General features: G+C 38.8%; 1 protein-coding gene and 1 pseudogene across 1 annotated transcript; both read left to right on the forward strand.

Moving 5' to 3' along the window:
* Positions 1 to 1,661: 1,661 nt before the first annotated feature.
* Positions 1,662 to 2,594, forward strand: LOC101397167 (olfactory receptor 2A2-like). Its single transcript, XM_004430651.2, has one exon. The coding sequence runs from the start codon at positions 1,662 to 1,664 to the stop codon at positions 2,592 to 2,594; it is 933 nt and encodes a 310-aa protein (XP_004430708.2).
* An 11,610-nt stretch (positions 2,595 to 14,204) lies between these two features.
* Positions 14,205 to 15,134, forward strand: LOC101396900 (olfactory receptor 2A14-like; annotated as a pseudogene).
* The last annotated feature ends 1,691 nt before the right edge of the window (positions 15,135 to 16,825 follow it).

The following is a 16,825-nucleotide window of genomic DNA, read 5'->3' on the forward strand; positions in this document are numbered from 1 at the left end:
ATGTATTTTGCCTAAAAATAAACTCGAATAACATCAAGACCATTTTCTTCAATGCTAATGTTAATTTAACGAAATAGATTTGACTCCATAAAGGAAGTCAGTCAAGATATATTAGATATTCAGAAGTAATTATAAAAATCTGCTATTCCCGAGAACAATTTATACCTTCCCAAATTATGTACTCGGCCTTTTCAATAAAGACGTTAGAAATTTGGCAAAAATCATGATAAAAATACAAACTATTAAAATCCAGATATTAGTGTATAAGATTCTTCACCATGATTCTTCACTAAAAATAATCAGGCCTTTTTGGAGAAATGGCTGTGTCGATGGCTGAAGTGGGGAATGTACAAGAAGAGCTTGAAACATCCTATCATATCAGAAGTAAGGAAGAGCTCAAAAGTTATGGGAAAATGTTAATAGAACAAAGGACCAAGCTTGGAGGGTTCATATACAGGACAATTAAGCATGTGTGATAATGATAATATATCATTGTATTGATAATGATAATACATAATTATAATCCCTTGATAAAAATATTTATGAGTCCACATTGATAGATAGATGAGAGAGAGGGAAAGATGATAGATACAGATGCATAGAGATAGATGATAGATAGATAGATAGAGCCTTTCCTTATACTGAAATTGGCAATCAATTAATATACAAGCAATGAAGGAATTAGAACAGCACATTTTGCAGTAATCACTACCAATAAGTGAATCACGCAAGATAATCAATCGATGCTGAAATTAGTGGCCAAAAGCTTTCTGAGGAACAGAATATTTATATATTAATTTTAATGGATGCTCCAGAAATTACATTAGGAAAAACAATACTGATGTTATAATGGAGATACTTGGGAGGCACCACCTTCACCAAGTGATCCAAGTTAGCATCACCAATAATGGGAAAATTAACATCATGCACCTACTCATGGAATACCCTGAGGAGGATACTTCTTTTTCCTGAAGAAAGTGAATAATCTGAATCAAAAGGAAGAACTTCATACAATCCCAATTTGAGGAACATTCCATTAAGGAACTGCTCCATACTCGTCAAAAATACCAGTGTCATAAAAGGCAAAGAAAGGCAGAGTAACTATTCCAGACGAAAGGACGCTAAACATAGGTGACATTAAATATACTATTTAATCTTGGATTGGGTCCTGGATGGGGGTGGTGATTAGAGAGAGAATACTGTAGATTAAAGAAACATGTCAGTATTAAATTGCTTGATTTTGTCAATTATTTTGTGGTTAGGTTAGTGAATGTCTTTGTTCTTGGTGAAAAAATGAGGAATTTTTTCTCATGTCTACACTTTAATCTCACATGGTTCTGAAAAAAAAATATGTAAATGTAGAGAAATGGAGAATGAAAAGGCAACTATGAAAGAAATATTAAAATTTGTTGAATCTAGGTGAAAGTATATGGGAGTTCTTTGAATAATTCTTGACCCTTTTCTGTAAGTTTAAATTTCTTGCATATTAAAAGTTAAAAACAGGAAGGTAACCAATTTGGGGGAGTAGGGGAAGCTGTCAAGTATGGACGAGGATACAACATTTCTCTGAGCTCATTTTGAGATAAACAAGTTGACTTTTCGTTGATTCTCCAGCTCTGACCTTTTATCACACTTCAGTCCTTGACAAACTTCATTAAGGAATGGGAAGCAACCAGTCATGGGTCACAGAATTCATCCTGGTGGGATTCCAGCTCAGTGCGGAGATGGAAGTATTGCTCTTCTGGATCTTCTCCCTGCTCTACATCTTCAGTCTGTTGGCAAACGGCATGATCTTGGCACTCATCTGTCTGGCCCCGAGTCTACACACCCCCATGTACTTCTTCCTCTCACACTTGGCCATCATTGACATGTCCTATGCTTCCAATAATGTGCCCAAGATGTTGGCAAACTTAGTGAACCAGAATAGAACCATATCCTTTGCTCCTTGCATTATGCAGACATTTTTGTATTTGGGTTTTGCTCACACAGAGTGTCTGATTTTGGTGGTGATGTCCTATGATAGGTTTGTGGCGATCTGCCACCCCCTCCACTACACTGTCATCATGAACTGGAGAGTGTGCACAGTCTTGCCTGTCACTTCCTGGTCATGTGGATTTATTCTGGCTCTGGTGCATGCAATTCTCCTCCTCAGATTGCCCTTCTGTGGGCCCCGGGAAGTGAACCACCTCTTCTGTGAAATTCTGTCTGTCCTCAAGCTGGCCTGTGGTGACACCTGGATCAACCAAGTGGTTATCCTTGCTGACGGTGTGTATGTCTTAGTTGGGCCCCTCTGCTTAATGCTTGTCTCCTACATGCGCATCCTCTGGGCCGTCCTAAAGATCCAGTCAAAGGACAGCCGCAGAAAGGCCTTCTCCACCTGCTCCTCCCACCTCTGTGTGGTTGGGCTCTTCTTTGGCATTGCCGTGGTGGTTTATATGGTCCCAGAGTCCAATCAACAAGAAGAGCAGGAGAAAACACTGTCCCTGTTTCACAGCCTGTTTAACCCAATGCTGAACCCTCTCATCTACAGCCTGAGGAATGCTCAGGTGAAGGGCGCCTTGTATAGAGCACTGCAGAAGAAAAGGTCCATGTGAAGGGGAGATAGAGTCTTGTTTGGTTGGAGATTTCCTTTTAAAATGTGATTTGCTGAAGCAAAACCTCAGAAAAATTTCCCAATTTGATGTTTGATATAAAAGTGGTAATTGCCGAAATTCTAGCTCTGATAACGGGGCCAAGTTCCATGGAAATCACGTCTTCTAAACTTCAGAGACCATGTTAGGAAATGGGACAGCTAAATTATCAGAATATTTAGTCTTTCTTTTAAGAAGTATTCAATTGTCTTTATTTTTTAAAGCCAGGAATGTTAACGTGTGGAGAAAAGTTTAAATGTAAGAAAATTGTATCAATACATTTCTCTAGCTTATGTATTTAGATATGTGTGACTTCTTATCACCTTGTGGTAGCTGGAAACAGTACAGTAAAATTAATACCATAAGAGAGAACTTCCAAAGTAGACCTGAAATTTTAATACAGAAAATATTGCCGAGTTATATGAATCTACGTCACCAGTTATGTGGTCAGTGAAATAAGAGTTTAGAGAAACTTTAAATTCCTTAATGGAAAAATTGAGGAGTAAAGGACAAAACTTAGCAAATTCTTTAGTCCAAGGAGAAACTATATTAAAAATCCTAAAATATACTAAAGGGTTTGGATTTGGTCGAAGGGAAAGTCATTAGTAAATGTTTAAATAGCTCTAGAGGTAAGTGTTTTGAGCATTGCTCAAACATTACATTTAATTTTGGGTTATAATATTTCTAATAAGGCAAGATTTAATCCTGTTGAAGTTCTTAAAAATTTTCCCACCAATATTTTTGTAATGTTTGAACCAACTTATCTGAAGATAGTTTGGGGTAGCACCGAGCAACATGAGACAACTAGGATATAGCCAACGTCATTTCTCTTTCATGGTGGCAAATGTTCCTCTGGATTTATGAAACCACGTTGAACAACTGTCTTCATGATGCTAATAAAGATAAAATAAGTAAAGGTTTCTCTTTTTTAATGATTCAATATCTGTATATATTGCAAAATGATCACCACAATAAGTCTAGTTAACATGTGTCACCATACATAGTCAGAAAAATTTTTTTCCTGTGATGAGAACTTTTAAGATCTAATCTTAGCAACTTTCAGATATGCAATACAGTATTATTAACTATAGTTACCATGCTGTACTTACAATCCCCATGATTTATTCATTTTTTAACTGTCAGTTTGTACTTTTTGACCCCCTTCACCCATTTTGCTCACCCTCCACCCCTTGCCTCTGGCAACCACCAATTTGTTCTCTGTCTCTGTAAGGTCTTTTTTTTTTTAGATTCAACATATAAATGAGATCGTATGATATTTGACTTATTTCACTAGTCTAATGCCCTCAAGGTCCATCCATGTTGTCACAAATGGCAAGATTTCCTTCTTTATGGATGAATAATATTCCATTATGTGTGGGGGGGGTGTGTGTGTGTACCACATTTTCTTTATCCATTCATCCATCGATGGACTCAGTTTGTTTCCATGTCTTATCTATCATAAATAAGACTGCAATGAACATGGGGGTGCAGATATCTTTTTGAGTTAGTGTTTTCATTTCCTTTGGATAAAGACCCAGAAGTTCATATTGTAGTTCTATATTTAATTTTTTGAGGAACCTCCATACTGTTTTCCGTAGTGGCTGCACCAATCTATATTCCTACTAACAATGTACAACGGTTCCCTTTTCTCCACATTCTCACCAACGCTTGTTATTTCTTGTCTTTTGATAATAGCCATCCCAACAGTGTGAGGTGATATCTTATTGTGATTCTGATTTGCATTTCCCTGGTGTTTAGCAATGTTGAGCACCTTTTCATGTGCATGTTGGCCATCTGTATATTTCTTTGAAAAATGTCCATTCACATCCTCTGCCCATTTTTTAATCACATTGTTTGTTTCTTTGGCTATTGAGTTGTATGAGTTCTTTATATATTTTGGACATTAACCCCTTATCGGATATATGATTTGTAAATATTTTCTCCCATATGGTAGTTTGCCTCTTCACTTTGTTGATAGTTTCCTTTGCTGTGAAGAAGTTTTTTGGTATTACATAAAATATATCATGATGTTAATTATTGTCTATTCTTTGACAAGTCATGAAAACTTTATTTACCTCGAGTTATAAAATTCTAGAATAAGCAAAAATTAAACATAATTAACTTTCATATTAAAAACATATAGTAACCAAAGCATAAAATATACAGTATTTAACATGGTAAGCAAATCTAGGTGTTGAAAAAGACAAGGAACCAAAAAGGTGAATGTATCTACCTGGTCTTCTAATTGATCAGGTCTCAAATATCACCTCCTCAAAGACCAGCCTGTTTCAAAGACTCCCACTTGACTTGACTAAGTGACTTTCAACCATACCACTGCAGTTCATCTTTTTACCCAAATCACTTTACAAAATAAACAGACCTCAAGAATAAAAGCAGAACAGAGGTTTTTTTTCTGGCAATGTGGTGGCTGAGCGATTTTCAGATGTTTTGGTGGGAGAATTTTCTGACATAGCTATATTTAAAATTGATAAAGAAGCAATAAGAAATTCTTCTTGTCAGTCTTTCCCTTTTCATCAGGAATAAAAATCTTTTCCAGAAGCACTCCCTCTCATCAGATTTTTTCTTGTATTCCATTGGCCAAAAGTAGGCCAAATGGCCATCTCTAAACCAGTCACTGATAAAGAGGATGAAACTGAGAGGTTGGCTTAGATTAATCATTAGAGGTTTAATCCTCTTTGGCTCAGGATGAGGTCCACTTTCTCTGATAACTTTACTACCTAAGACCTGAAGAAAATGAGCACCAGGTCAGCAAGGAAGGGGTAATGGCCAGAGGGCAGACAACTAGCAGCATCTACCAGATGGTTTCAGTTCTGAAGCAAGTCTTCTTAATCTTGAGAAGTAGGAAATTGAAGTGTGCTAATTATTTCATCCATAGGTCTTTGACAGTCTCTCCAGATAAGACATAGTGTTTTAAAAATCTAATGACTACAATCTCTAAAAATAATGAAAAATTATTCTTATATCAAGGAGATGGTATTAAGAACCACATCTTATAGTTAAAAAAGGACTCTGAAGCAGAATGAGTATGTTAGTTACATAGTAGGTACTTTTCCTTCTGCTACATTAAAAATATATATATACTTAAAAATAGCATGAGAAGTATTAATCAAGTTTTATAAAAAATATTTATCGTTATCTCTTTATCTGTCTCTTCTTATATTTTTCTAAGGACACAGAGATACGTGGGATTCCACCAAACCAATGTGTGGGTGATATGGTTGTATTTTTCTGAATTTCTTAACTTATTTTTAAATGGGGAAAATATTCTTTTTACATACACAAAAAAAAAGGCAAAACACTTTCCTAAAATATCATGTGATTACATTTTTGTTAAAATTTTCATCTGTCTGTCCTATTAGTCTTAGATCTGTATATATTTATGGAGAAATCTTTGGGATATCGAGCTATTAATCATAATGGATATTTCAGGGTGCTGTGATCTGGAATAAGCTTAGATTTTTTCTTTGTACTTTTCAGAATTGCTTTTTTTTAATACAGATGGAGTTTATGACCTTAAACAATAAATATTGCATTTTTTCCCTAGAAGTGGGTGGAGAAGATGATGGTAAACAGAGGTGGACACATTTAAGAACCAGGTCACACAAGTACATCTCTCCTGTTGACACTGGGTGTGAGCAAGGGGAATGCAGACTTCTCTCTCTTGGTCAGCTGTGTCGCTGAGCACCTATAACCTAGACCGTCCAGTCACATTACTGGTCTCGGATGAACATTTGATCAATGAAGACAGTGGTGGTCAGCACCAACTCCTCAACCCCTGAGCAAAGTGCAGTGCGCTGCTGGGATCCCGTTCATCAGCCCCATCAAGGGGAGGCAATTCCCAGAGAAGCCGACTGCCATAAGAGAGACAAGCACCCCCACTTGAAGCCCAACATCCACAGCACATCAGCAGTGGCGGAAGTTTGAAAAGAAAACTCTTTATGAGGCCAATATGTTCCTCACCTGACTCTCTAAGCGGGAAGTACATATCAATTAAATGCTTACGGCTACAAGCAAGAAAGGTGATGTTGACTGATTGCCTGTTTTTCCCTCTGCTTAGATTCTTTGTGCCCATTGCTATGGCTTTCTACACCTGTCAATCCTCCTCAGCCACCTCAGATAATACATCCATCCCTCAGAAGATTTCTATGCTCTTTCTAATTGGACTGGATCTTTCCTAGCAATTCCATCTGCCTTTATTCTGTGTTGGATGGTTTAGTTCATTAATCTCACGTCCTCCTTTTTCTTGGTTTACTCTCTTGTTTTGATGGAACACATCCTACAATAGCTCATATGGTTAAAGAGGCATACCATGACAGAAGTTATGGTGAAAACAGCCATCAACACATCTAATTTCTCATCACTGCTTACATTATTTTATCTTTTTTTAATTCCCCATTGAAATTCTATGTGCTAAGTGGACTTAAAAAAAATAAGACAGGACTCAATCCCTGTGAAAGAAGAATTACTGTCTCAGAGATGGCAAAATATTAAAACGATATTTAGGTGCAGCTGTAGGTATTGTATTGTGATCTACAAATACTTTTATCTCTAAATTGACCTTCATTTAACAAAGTTCCATCACTAATGATGGAGCCAAGTATGCTTTGTAATCTTTATTCTTACTAAAATATAAAATATTAATCAATATAAATATTAATAACACAAGAAGTCTAAGACTATTCTCAATAAATGTTTTTGTTCTATCCATTTCAAAGATTAAAAGCAAAAAAACATAGAGATGAATCATGACACCTCTTTGTATCCACAGTAGGCTATGTTAAATGTCATCATATTGTCCTCATCAAAAGAAATACAAGAAGCAATTATGCATATCTGAATGAACATGCACTAAATTTTTATCCTTACCCCTTATCTGGGTGTTCATGAGTGAAATTTGTCTTTCTGTAATAATCTTGCTTTCCTTGTAAAATACAGGAAAATGAATGATAAAAATACTAAAAGTAATCAATTGTTTAAGCACAACCTTGAAGGATGTTATAATAAGTGCTTTTATTCTACCAGGGAAGACTGATTTGGGTTGGGATATTTGAAGAAGGCTCCATTAGTTCTTTGAAGAATGGTTTTATGTTTGAAGTCAACTGGGTAATACAAGGAGAAAATTGACTTGAAACACTGACTAAGAATTTCAAGAGCAACAGTACTGAGGAGTAGGACTTCAGTGAAGTAGAGAGCGTGTGTGGGAGAATAAGGAGGTAAGTGGAGTGGGGCTCTTACTAAAATGTGCTAAGATTTTAGTAAGGCACACGGATTATTTTAAGAAAACAAATAACCTCAATTTGCCTACTCTGAAATATACTTTACTGATCTCCAAAAGATTAAACATATTACTTTTATTTTGAAGTCCTCGTTCCACCACAGTTGAAGAAGTAAGACTCTCTAGAGAACTAGATTAAGATGGACACTTAGGAAGTTAGACCTGGAAGGACTTGACAATCATCAAACATTATCATTTAGTGCGAGAGAGAGAGAGAGGGTCATTTTAACTATAGGCCTTAACCCAAGATGAAGAAATAAAAATATGGCTCAGAAATCTGGAGATGTTGGAAATGGAGGGCAAACTAGATACAATTAAAGGAGAGGTTTACCTAAACCGCCCAGTCAAAAATATTTGTTTGTGTATTTGCAGTGATTATTTGGCAATAACATTTGCTCCATTGGGAGATAAGGTATTTCTCTGAGATGACGTCTTAACAGGATCCATGGGACACCTTCTGTGAGAGATCAAGAAATCACAGCCTCTCTTCTACAGTCATACAGGGGGAATCAGAATGGAGCATATTTAAGACTGATAAAATGAGAATCAGGGGAAATGAATTTATGACACAATCTTGAATTTTTTTATTCTCTGTGTCAGGGTCTTGCATAGTTTAGAGACACCCTTGTCTCACCCAATCCCAAGCAAACACAAAGGAACACACATAAATCCCAAACATAATAATTCCCATGGGATACTGACAGAAGAAAATGAGTTAACGCGGGAAATGCACTCATTGGTTCCTCTGCCCATAGGAAAGTAGCAAACTCCTTAAATCTCTCTGGAGAGAACAAGAGTAGATGCAATGACATGGGTTCTCTCCCTTGAATCATTATTTGTGTCTGTAAGGAGAGAGCTGGTTTCAAATGATGACAGAAAAAGCCCTCCCTTTCAGAAGCAAGTCTGTCATAAAGCTCTGTACTGAGACCTGTGTATCTGGGCTTCCCCTCCCAGTGAGGCCCCTTTAGAGAGGAGAATCAATCCCAGCCCTTCCTTTCTGTGAGGTTTCTCCTAAGCTCAAGGCCATGTTTGATAAAAGAACACAGATTATACACTGTAAGGAAAAGTCGTTCATCAGCCCTGAGAAGGGGTTTGCAGGTGGGAAATGGGAAAGGGGAGTGAATGAACTCACTGGCTCCAGGGATCAGTGACTAAATGCCTTCCATGTGTGGTCCTAAGCCTGTCTTCATAACTAGGGTCCTGAGGGGATCTCTAGGGACCACTACCTATCCCCATCGTGTGGCCACGATACCTCTGAGCCTGTAGGTCCCTCCAACCACATCCCACTCGTCATCCTCATGTGGCAGCTCTTGGCTTGGTCATGACTGCGTCAGAGAAGAGGAGTCAGCTAACCATCCATGGAGCAGATCAACTGGCTCAAGGGCTACAAGGAACTTCAGGGGCCACGTGGCCCAGGTGCCTCTTCTTAGAAATAGAGGATCCAGAAGGCAGAGGTGAGTGGTTTGCTTGCCCTGAAATTGATGTTCCTTCCCTCTCTGCTAACTGATTGCCCCCAGAGATGCCTGGACACATTGTCTGACCAAACAGGACACATTTCTCACTTGTCCTGGAGATAGATGGCATTGTCTTACAGGGAAAACCCGTTGTCTGTTGGTACAGATTCTCTTCTTGTTCCTTATTTTAATAGAGGAATGTTAAGCATATAATATGCCTCCTTATGATTATTGGATACAGAAGTTACTCTCCCTTTCAATTCCCCCAAAATATATCTTCAAACACTTCTTAAGTGTCTTATGTGAGTTAACTCATTTAATTCTCTCTGCTATCCTATGAGGTAGGGTTTATTATTCACCCCATTTTGCACCCGGGAGAACTGAGGAACAGAGAAGCACAGATTGACCGCAAAGCTGGGATTTGAACCCAGGCAGTTGGGCTCAGAATCCATGATTGCTTGTTTGTTTTTTAAACTGTGCTACTCCTTAGGGTGAAGCTGAGTGTTGAAGTAACTATTGGAGATGGTAAGTAATCTGAGTAAGTGTGAAAATTGGACATCTCTGTGCTGCCCTAGAACTCTATCTGTGACAGCCCAGGGCTCTCACTCTCAGAGAGTGACCAATAGAATCTTTTACTTCAGGTTAGTGTAAATATCCAAATATGGCCCCTTCCCTTCACAAGATTGACTCTCCCTCTCACTTTGGGATATCTGGCATGGCAGAATTGCCATTTGAGTTTTAAAACCTGTATTTTCTTCTTCAATCCAGGAGAGTGGTGACTTTAAAGGATTCTTCTATTTCTTTAAATTCTTTTTTAAATTTAAATTTAAAAATCAGCATATAAATATGTTAATAGAAATGAAAGTAAAATGTGTGTATAGCTAGCCACTATTATACAGCTGACTCCTCATGAACCTGTAAAGAGTACATTTGGCATCCAGTATTACAGTGGTTTGTCTGTAGTTCACGTCTGATGAAATGAGTTGATTCACTAAGAATTCTATTTGCCTCCTTATTTGTTCTTGCCACTTGGAAATAGTTTTTTCTACACTATTGGTTTCTTTCAGAAGTATCTTACCTAAAAAAAATTATATGCAAAACCGTTTAAGTCCAGATTGTTCTATTTACAAACTTTGACTAGCTGAATGATCCTAATCATTTGCAAAAAGGAAGCTAATGATGTGCATATTTGATAGCTGAAGCATCCACGTGCCTGCTCTCCTAGGTCACTGGCTGGGTGCAGGAGGAAGACACATCAACACCTCAGATGAGCCCACTGGGCTTTTCCTTTGCTGCGCTCCCAGGATTCCACCTCAAGTCTAGACAGGCTGCCCGGGCCCTGTGCTCAGCCTGTCTGCCCTTCCTTTTCAAGCTCTCACCCACACTCCACCTCCTGGAGGTCTCCCAGGATGCATCCAAAGATGATCTTTAGAAAGAGATTTACTCTTCCCAGCTTCCTGTGTCTTTATTAGCTCTAAAGACATGCATTCGGGACTTTTTCTGAAGCCGTTATCTAATTTTCTGTCATTACTTTTCTTCCTTTCTTACCATAATGACAAGGTGTGCTTATTCAAGAAGAGCCTTGAAAAGTTGCAAAATGTCCATGCCACTGGAGTTCTCAGAAATTAAGAGCTCTCTGACGTCCCATTCAGCTTGATTCAGTGGGACCAATTAACATATTTCTTGTGTCCATAATGGGCCATATTCCTTCTGTCATCAAATTTGTATATTCCAGAAAGTTTGGCAGTTTCCATTTCATACATCTGCTAATCAGAAGTTCAATATCTATCCTTTAACTGTGTTCTGCTTGCATGAAATTAAAATAAATCAATTAATAAGAAGTCATTGCACAGCAATCTGCTCAGATAAAATCGATCCAATAATATTGGAGTGACTGCGTAAGATATTTTACTGACCACAATTTGCTGCTATTTCTTGGGAGTTCCACTGAAGTGTCCACTCAAAACTTAGGGAGTTAATCTAAGAGGGCCCCCTCCTTTTAAGAGAAACACTAAATCCATGTAGGCATAGACACATAAGTTCACATGAAAGAGAGCAAATGTCTCTCAAATTTGCAATTTCATGGCACTCTGATCAAATGTGTCCACTAGTGAGCACATTGGTCAACCACAGGAATATAAATAAGGGGAATTCACAGAGGCCAAGTTTGACGTGCGTCCCTCCAGCAGTTTCTAGGGAAAGAGGAGGCCTTCATGAGCCAACATGGGACAATAGTCCCACTAGAAAGCAGGCTGATTTTAAGTGAATTTTTTAAAGAAATTGATGGAAAGATACCTGGATTAGAAGACAGCTCAATTCCCTTTCACTTCTGATTCTGCATTTGCAGGGACTGGTTTTATTGTTGTTCTCAAGAAATCTTTTGGTTTTTAACTTGAAATGCCCAGAGTCTACAATGCAGATAAGAAAACTAGAAGGGCTTTGAAATGTGCTCCTCTGAATGACAAAGATCACTTTCTTTGACCTGTGCAACATCAGAACTTCGCTCTGCTTGTGCTCTCCTTCACATTTTAGTGGATGTTTCAATAATTTTCAACTGAATTTAACATCTATTTCTACTTTTAGTCAATAGAAGATCTTGATATTTTTCTCTATCAGGACAATTTAGAAAAAAATTCTCTTTAAAGAAAAATGAGGGGCCAGCCCGGTGGCACAGCGGTTAAGTGCACGCACTCCACTTCGGCGGCCCGGGGTTCGGATCCCGGGAGCGCACCGACACACCGCTTGTCAAGCCATGCTGTGGCAGCGTCCCATATAAAGTAGAGGAGGACGGACACAGATGTTAGCCCAGGGCCAGTCTTTCTCAGCAAAAAGAGGAGGATTGGCACCGGATGTTAGCTCAGGACTGATCTTCCTCACACACACACACAAAACAAAAAAGAAGAAGAAAAATGAGATTGAGGTTTTCAATTTCCCCTTTCTGGTCAAAGCTTAACTATTTATCATAATACAGTGACTTATTTCTCCCATTTGAAGCTCTAAGAAAATCGGCTCTGATTTGAGATTCTTGTGAAAATTTGGTGAGGTTTATTGAAAAACACGGTTTATATCTTTAACAAAATTTCTCTTCCAATTACAATCATAACCATTATCCCACCCCCACCCCCAAAGGGGACAGAACATGCTCTGCAGGCTGTAACCTGAGGATAGAAATGTATCTCACCAAACAGGAGAGCAGAGAAGGGGCATCCTCAGTTCCTTTTTCCTGTTTCACAAATCGTATCAACTAGAGGACAGAGAGGGCAGCTGTACCCAAAAGTGCTTCATCCAGAGTAGAGAGGTTACTCCCCTAAATGGAAATGTAAGGAATAGATGACAAATATAGCAACTACTTCCACAGAATATGTCTCCCCTTCAGAATATCTACCTTATCCGGTGCTGTTCCTCCAGATCATAGAACAGAGGCTCGAACAGGTGATGCACTCCACGAATATGTGTTATTATTGAAATATAAATTTAAACTGTATAAAATTATTCACATATCAAATTAGCAAAGGTTAAAACTGGTAATTTGTAATATTGCTGACCTGTGGGAGAGAGACATAATTCTCACGCACTGTCAGAGGGAGGAATTGGTACAAATTATCTGCCCGCTAATTGACAATAGATATTGACAGCCTTGACATGTCTATATCTAGAAAGAACTAACTAACTGATGCTCCAGCTGATCCCGCTCCCTGTGACCTGCTCAGAGTCTGTGAGAACAGCAGGAGGTGGTCAGGATGGTAACAGGGATGAGGAAGGTCTTCATGGGATTTGATGGCAATGGGAGTTGCCAAAGCTGGGAAGATGTCCTGATGACAAACAATTCTGTCACACCAGAAAGTAAGATAAGCTCTGGGATTTGTCTCTCTTTTAAGTTATAAAAGGGAAAAGAGACAACATCCAAACAAAATTAAAACACAACAATCATAAATGTGCCCACTCTAATGTAAATTCATTTTCTCCTTTTGAGTTTTGCATTGAAATGGCTGCAAAAATGTCATCATGTTTAACTGAGTTCAAGATAAAATATGGACGTGTGTTCATTGCACGAAGCAAAAAATTCTTTCACTTATGCCTAAATTTCTGTATCAATTGCTGATACCAAAGTAAATAAAACTCTCAAAATAAAACTACGAACACTGAAGATGAAACAGAGCTACCAGGAGATGCTTCTAGGGAGTATTAGCTGCTGAAAAGGAGGTTCTTACAAAGTTTTAAAGACACTACAAAACAGAGAAGTTACTTAGAGGGATTGGAAATCTGAAATAAGTAACTAGAAAAGCATGTGAGAAAGTAAATGGATAAACAAGCGACATATAAAGAGCAGAGAACCCCAGTCACTTCATACCTGGGACCAAGAACACAAGCAAGCCGAGGACATGAAACTCGCTCCTACAGCAGACGTTGTCTCAGGATCGTCTCTCTTCCAACTACATTAATAGTCAAGACTTACGCCCTCAAAGGGAGCCGGAACACTTGAATTCTCCTAAACAACATGCATGCGCATGTGTGGATGCTACTTGGTAGAGTATATAATAATGCATCCTATTATTTCATCAATAACGTATTTTATCATCTGTAATAAATTATATCTATATCCTATTATTCCATTGATACAAGGGGAATCTCTATCTGCTTTGTATGAGTACAACGAGTTAGTTTCTAAAACCTATCTAAAAATAAATGATAGAAAATCGATACACAGTAATACATTTCAAAATGCTCACTCTGGAAAATTCAGTAAATATTTTATGTCTTGATTGCCCTGCAGCTCTATCTTCCTGTTGTGGATGTGGACTTGTCTGTCTCTGCCACAGGAGCATGGCAGGAAACCACACGTGGATCACAGAAGTCACCCTGCTGGGATTCCAAGTGGACCCAGCACTGGAGTTGGTCCTCTTTGGACTGTTCTCTCTCTTCTATACCCTCACCCTTCTGGGGAACAGGGTCATCCTGGGGCTTATCTGCTTAGACTCTAGGCTTCACACCCCCATGTACTTCCTCTCACACTTGGCTGTTATTGACATGTCCTATGCTTCCAATAATGTCCCCTAGATGCTGGCAAATCTTGTGAGCCAGACAAGAACCATCTCCTACATTCCTTGCATTATGCAGAGTTTTTTGTATCTGGCTTTTGCTGCTACAGAGTGCCTGATTTTGGTAGTGATGTCCTATGATCTATTCATGGCGATCTGCCACCCCCTACATTACGCTGTCATCACGAGCTAGAGACTGTGCATGCTCCTGGTCGTCAATTCCTGGATGTTTAGCTTCATCTTGGATCTGATTCAGTTATTTCTCATCCTGAGACTGCCCTTCTGTGGGCCTCATGAAATCAACCACCTCTCCTGTGAAATCCGGTCTGTCATCAAGCTGGCCTGTGCTGACACGAGGCTCAACCAGCTTGTTACCTTTGCATCCTGTGTTTTTATCTTATTTGGGCCCTTCTGCTTGGTGCTGGGGTCCTACACGCGCATCCTGTTTGCCATCCTCAGTATCCGGTCTGGGGAGGGCCACAGAAAGGCCTTCTCTACCTGCTCCTCCCACCTCTGCATGGTCGGGCTCTTCTTTGGCAGCGCCATCATCATGTACATGGCCCCCAGATCCTGCCATCCTGAGAAGCAGCAGAAGATCCTTTCCCTGTTTTACAGTCTTTTCAACCCTATGCTGAACCTGCTGATTTACAGCCTGAGGAACGCAGAAGTCAAGGGGGCCCTGAGGAGAGCACTGTGCAAGGAGAGGCTTGTGTGAGAGACAGCAGAGATCGTCATGGGGTAGGGGGCTTTGCTCACTGTGAATCTGGTGGGTGGCATTTTTGCCTTGTGCTACAATAAATTTCACATTAAAAAAGAATATTATAGATCTAAACATTTAGCCTGAAACCATATAGATTTTAGAAAATAAAACAGATGAATATCTTCATGACTTTGGATAGGCAAAGATTCTTAGATGATCCAAAAAGCACAGGACATAATATTTGAAAAATTGATAAATATTGTGCCTTTTTAAAATTACTCATTCTGCTCATGTAAGTCAATATTAAGAAACAATAAATGCAATCACAGACCAAGAGTTTTGTTTTTTGTTTTAAATGTGATGGTCAGTCAGATGCAGCCACAAGAGGAGACAGAGATGAGGCTCAGGAAAAAACAGTTGATTCTACTCACGGGTCCTGGGGACAGGAGGTAGGGCACACCATGCAGGGCCACATGGGCAAGTCACAGGTTGGTCAGGGGCAGAAGACAGGAGTGAGGGGAGGTTTAGACCACTGCCTGTGTAGGCATTTCTGCAGGAAACACCCAATAGAGGGTGTGTAAGAACAAGTTGGAATTCTTATAACAGATAAATCTTTATCATGTAAAGAAAGGGAATCGTGTAGACTGATAGCGAGGGAGAATTCTGAAGCTGAGAATGACTCTGATATTTGGAACCCAAGTCATCTTACTTTCAACAATCTCATTTTAAATCTATCTGGCCTCTCCTCTCCCTTGAAGTATAAGGTCCTGTGTAATAGTATACGTTACTGTTTCTTCTTCCTTTCTTGGTTCTCCTCAGTCCATTTGAAAATCAACATGCCCATTTCTGACCTTCATGCAACCGCGCTTGAATATTCTCCCAGTACCTACCCATTCTCTGGTATTAAAATGTTCCCCTGAAAAACTGCTCTGCAATTTGATTTGAAATATGTTTTTGCTATTTTCTCTCTAGAGGACTTGGACATTTCTGGCTTCCATTACTTACTGAAAATAGCATTTAAAAAATACATAATAAAGTCATTTGAAAAAAAAACAGTTTGCAATGTAAACTTCAAGCTCACAAAATGATGAATTGGTGATATAAAAGCAAAATAAAAAGAATATAAACAGAATTTTTTCAAATAATGAAATAAAATATGATTTTTGCTTGTCAATGGGATTTTCAAACCTGACAAACTACATAATATCTTTAAATCTCATATCAAATCCTTAAAATATACTGCTTCCAATTTGAGAATAAAGTAAAAAAACAACCTTTTCTGTCACCAAATTGTAGTTACTGAAGGTTAAAACACTAATGGGGCTTTTCAGTGCACCTGTTCAGAGAGGATGGTGAGTGAAGCACCACCACCGTGCCGGTGGGGAGGGTCTGGAGACTGCGGGCCCTATTGAGAGCATCTTCAAGGTGCAACAAAGCATGAGTTTTGAAGACACATGAAGGTCGTCATGATAAATGTTTCCAAAAATTTGTCATAGAAGATGGTAGTGAAACAACTACTAGGACCACAATAGCATGTACGAGAGGTACCAAAATTTACATCATATAGGTAGTTGCAGATGAATGTTTCAGTCCTTAGCCATGGTATTTAAAAATCCTTCCCTACCTCAAGTGTGGCATGTAATAGTTTGGGAAGGAGAAATGAAGAATTGGGCAAAAAGACAGATGAATATAAGCAAATGCTGAAA

This window comes from Ceratotherium simum, chromosome 1, assembly GCF_057802395.1.
Source record: "Ceratotherium simum simum isolate JZ-2026a chromosome 1, ASM5780239v1, whole genome shotgun sequence".
Taxonomy (NCBI): Eukaryota; Metazoa; Chordata; class Mammalia; order Perissodactyla; family Rhinocerotidae; genus Ceratotherium; species Ceratotherium simum.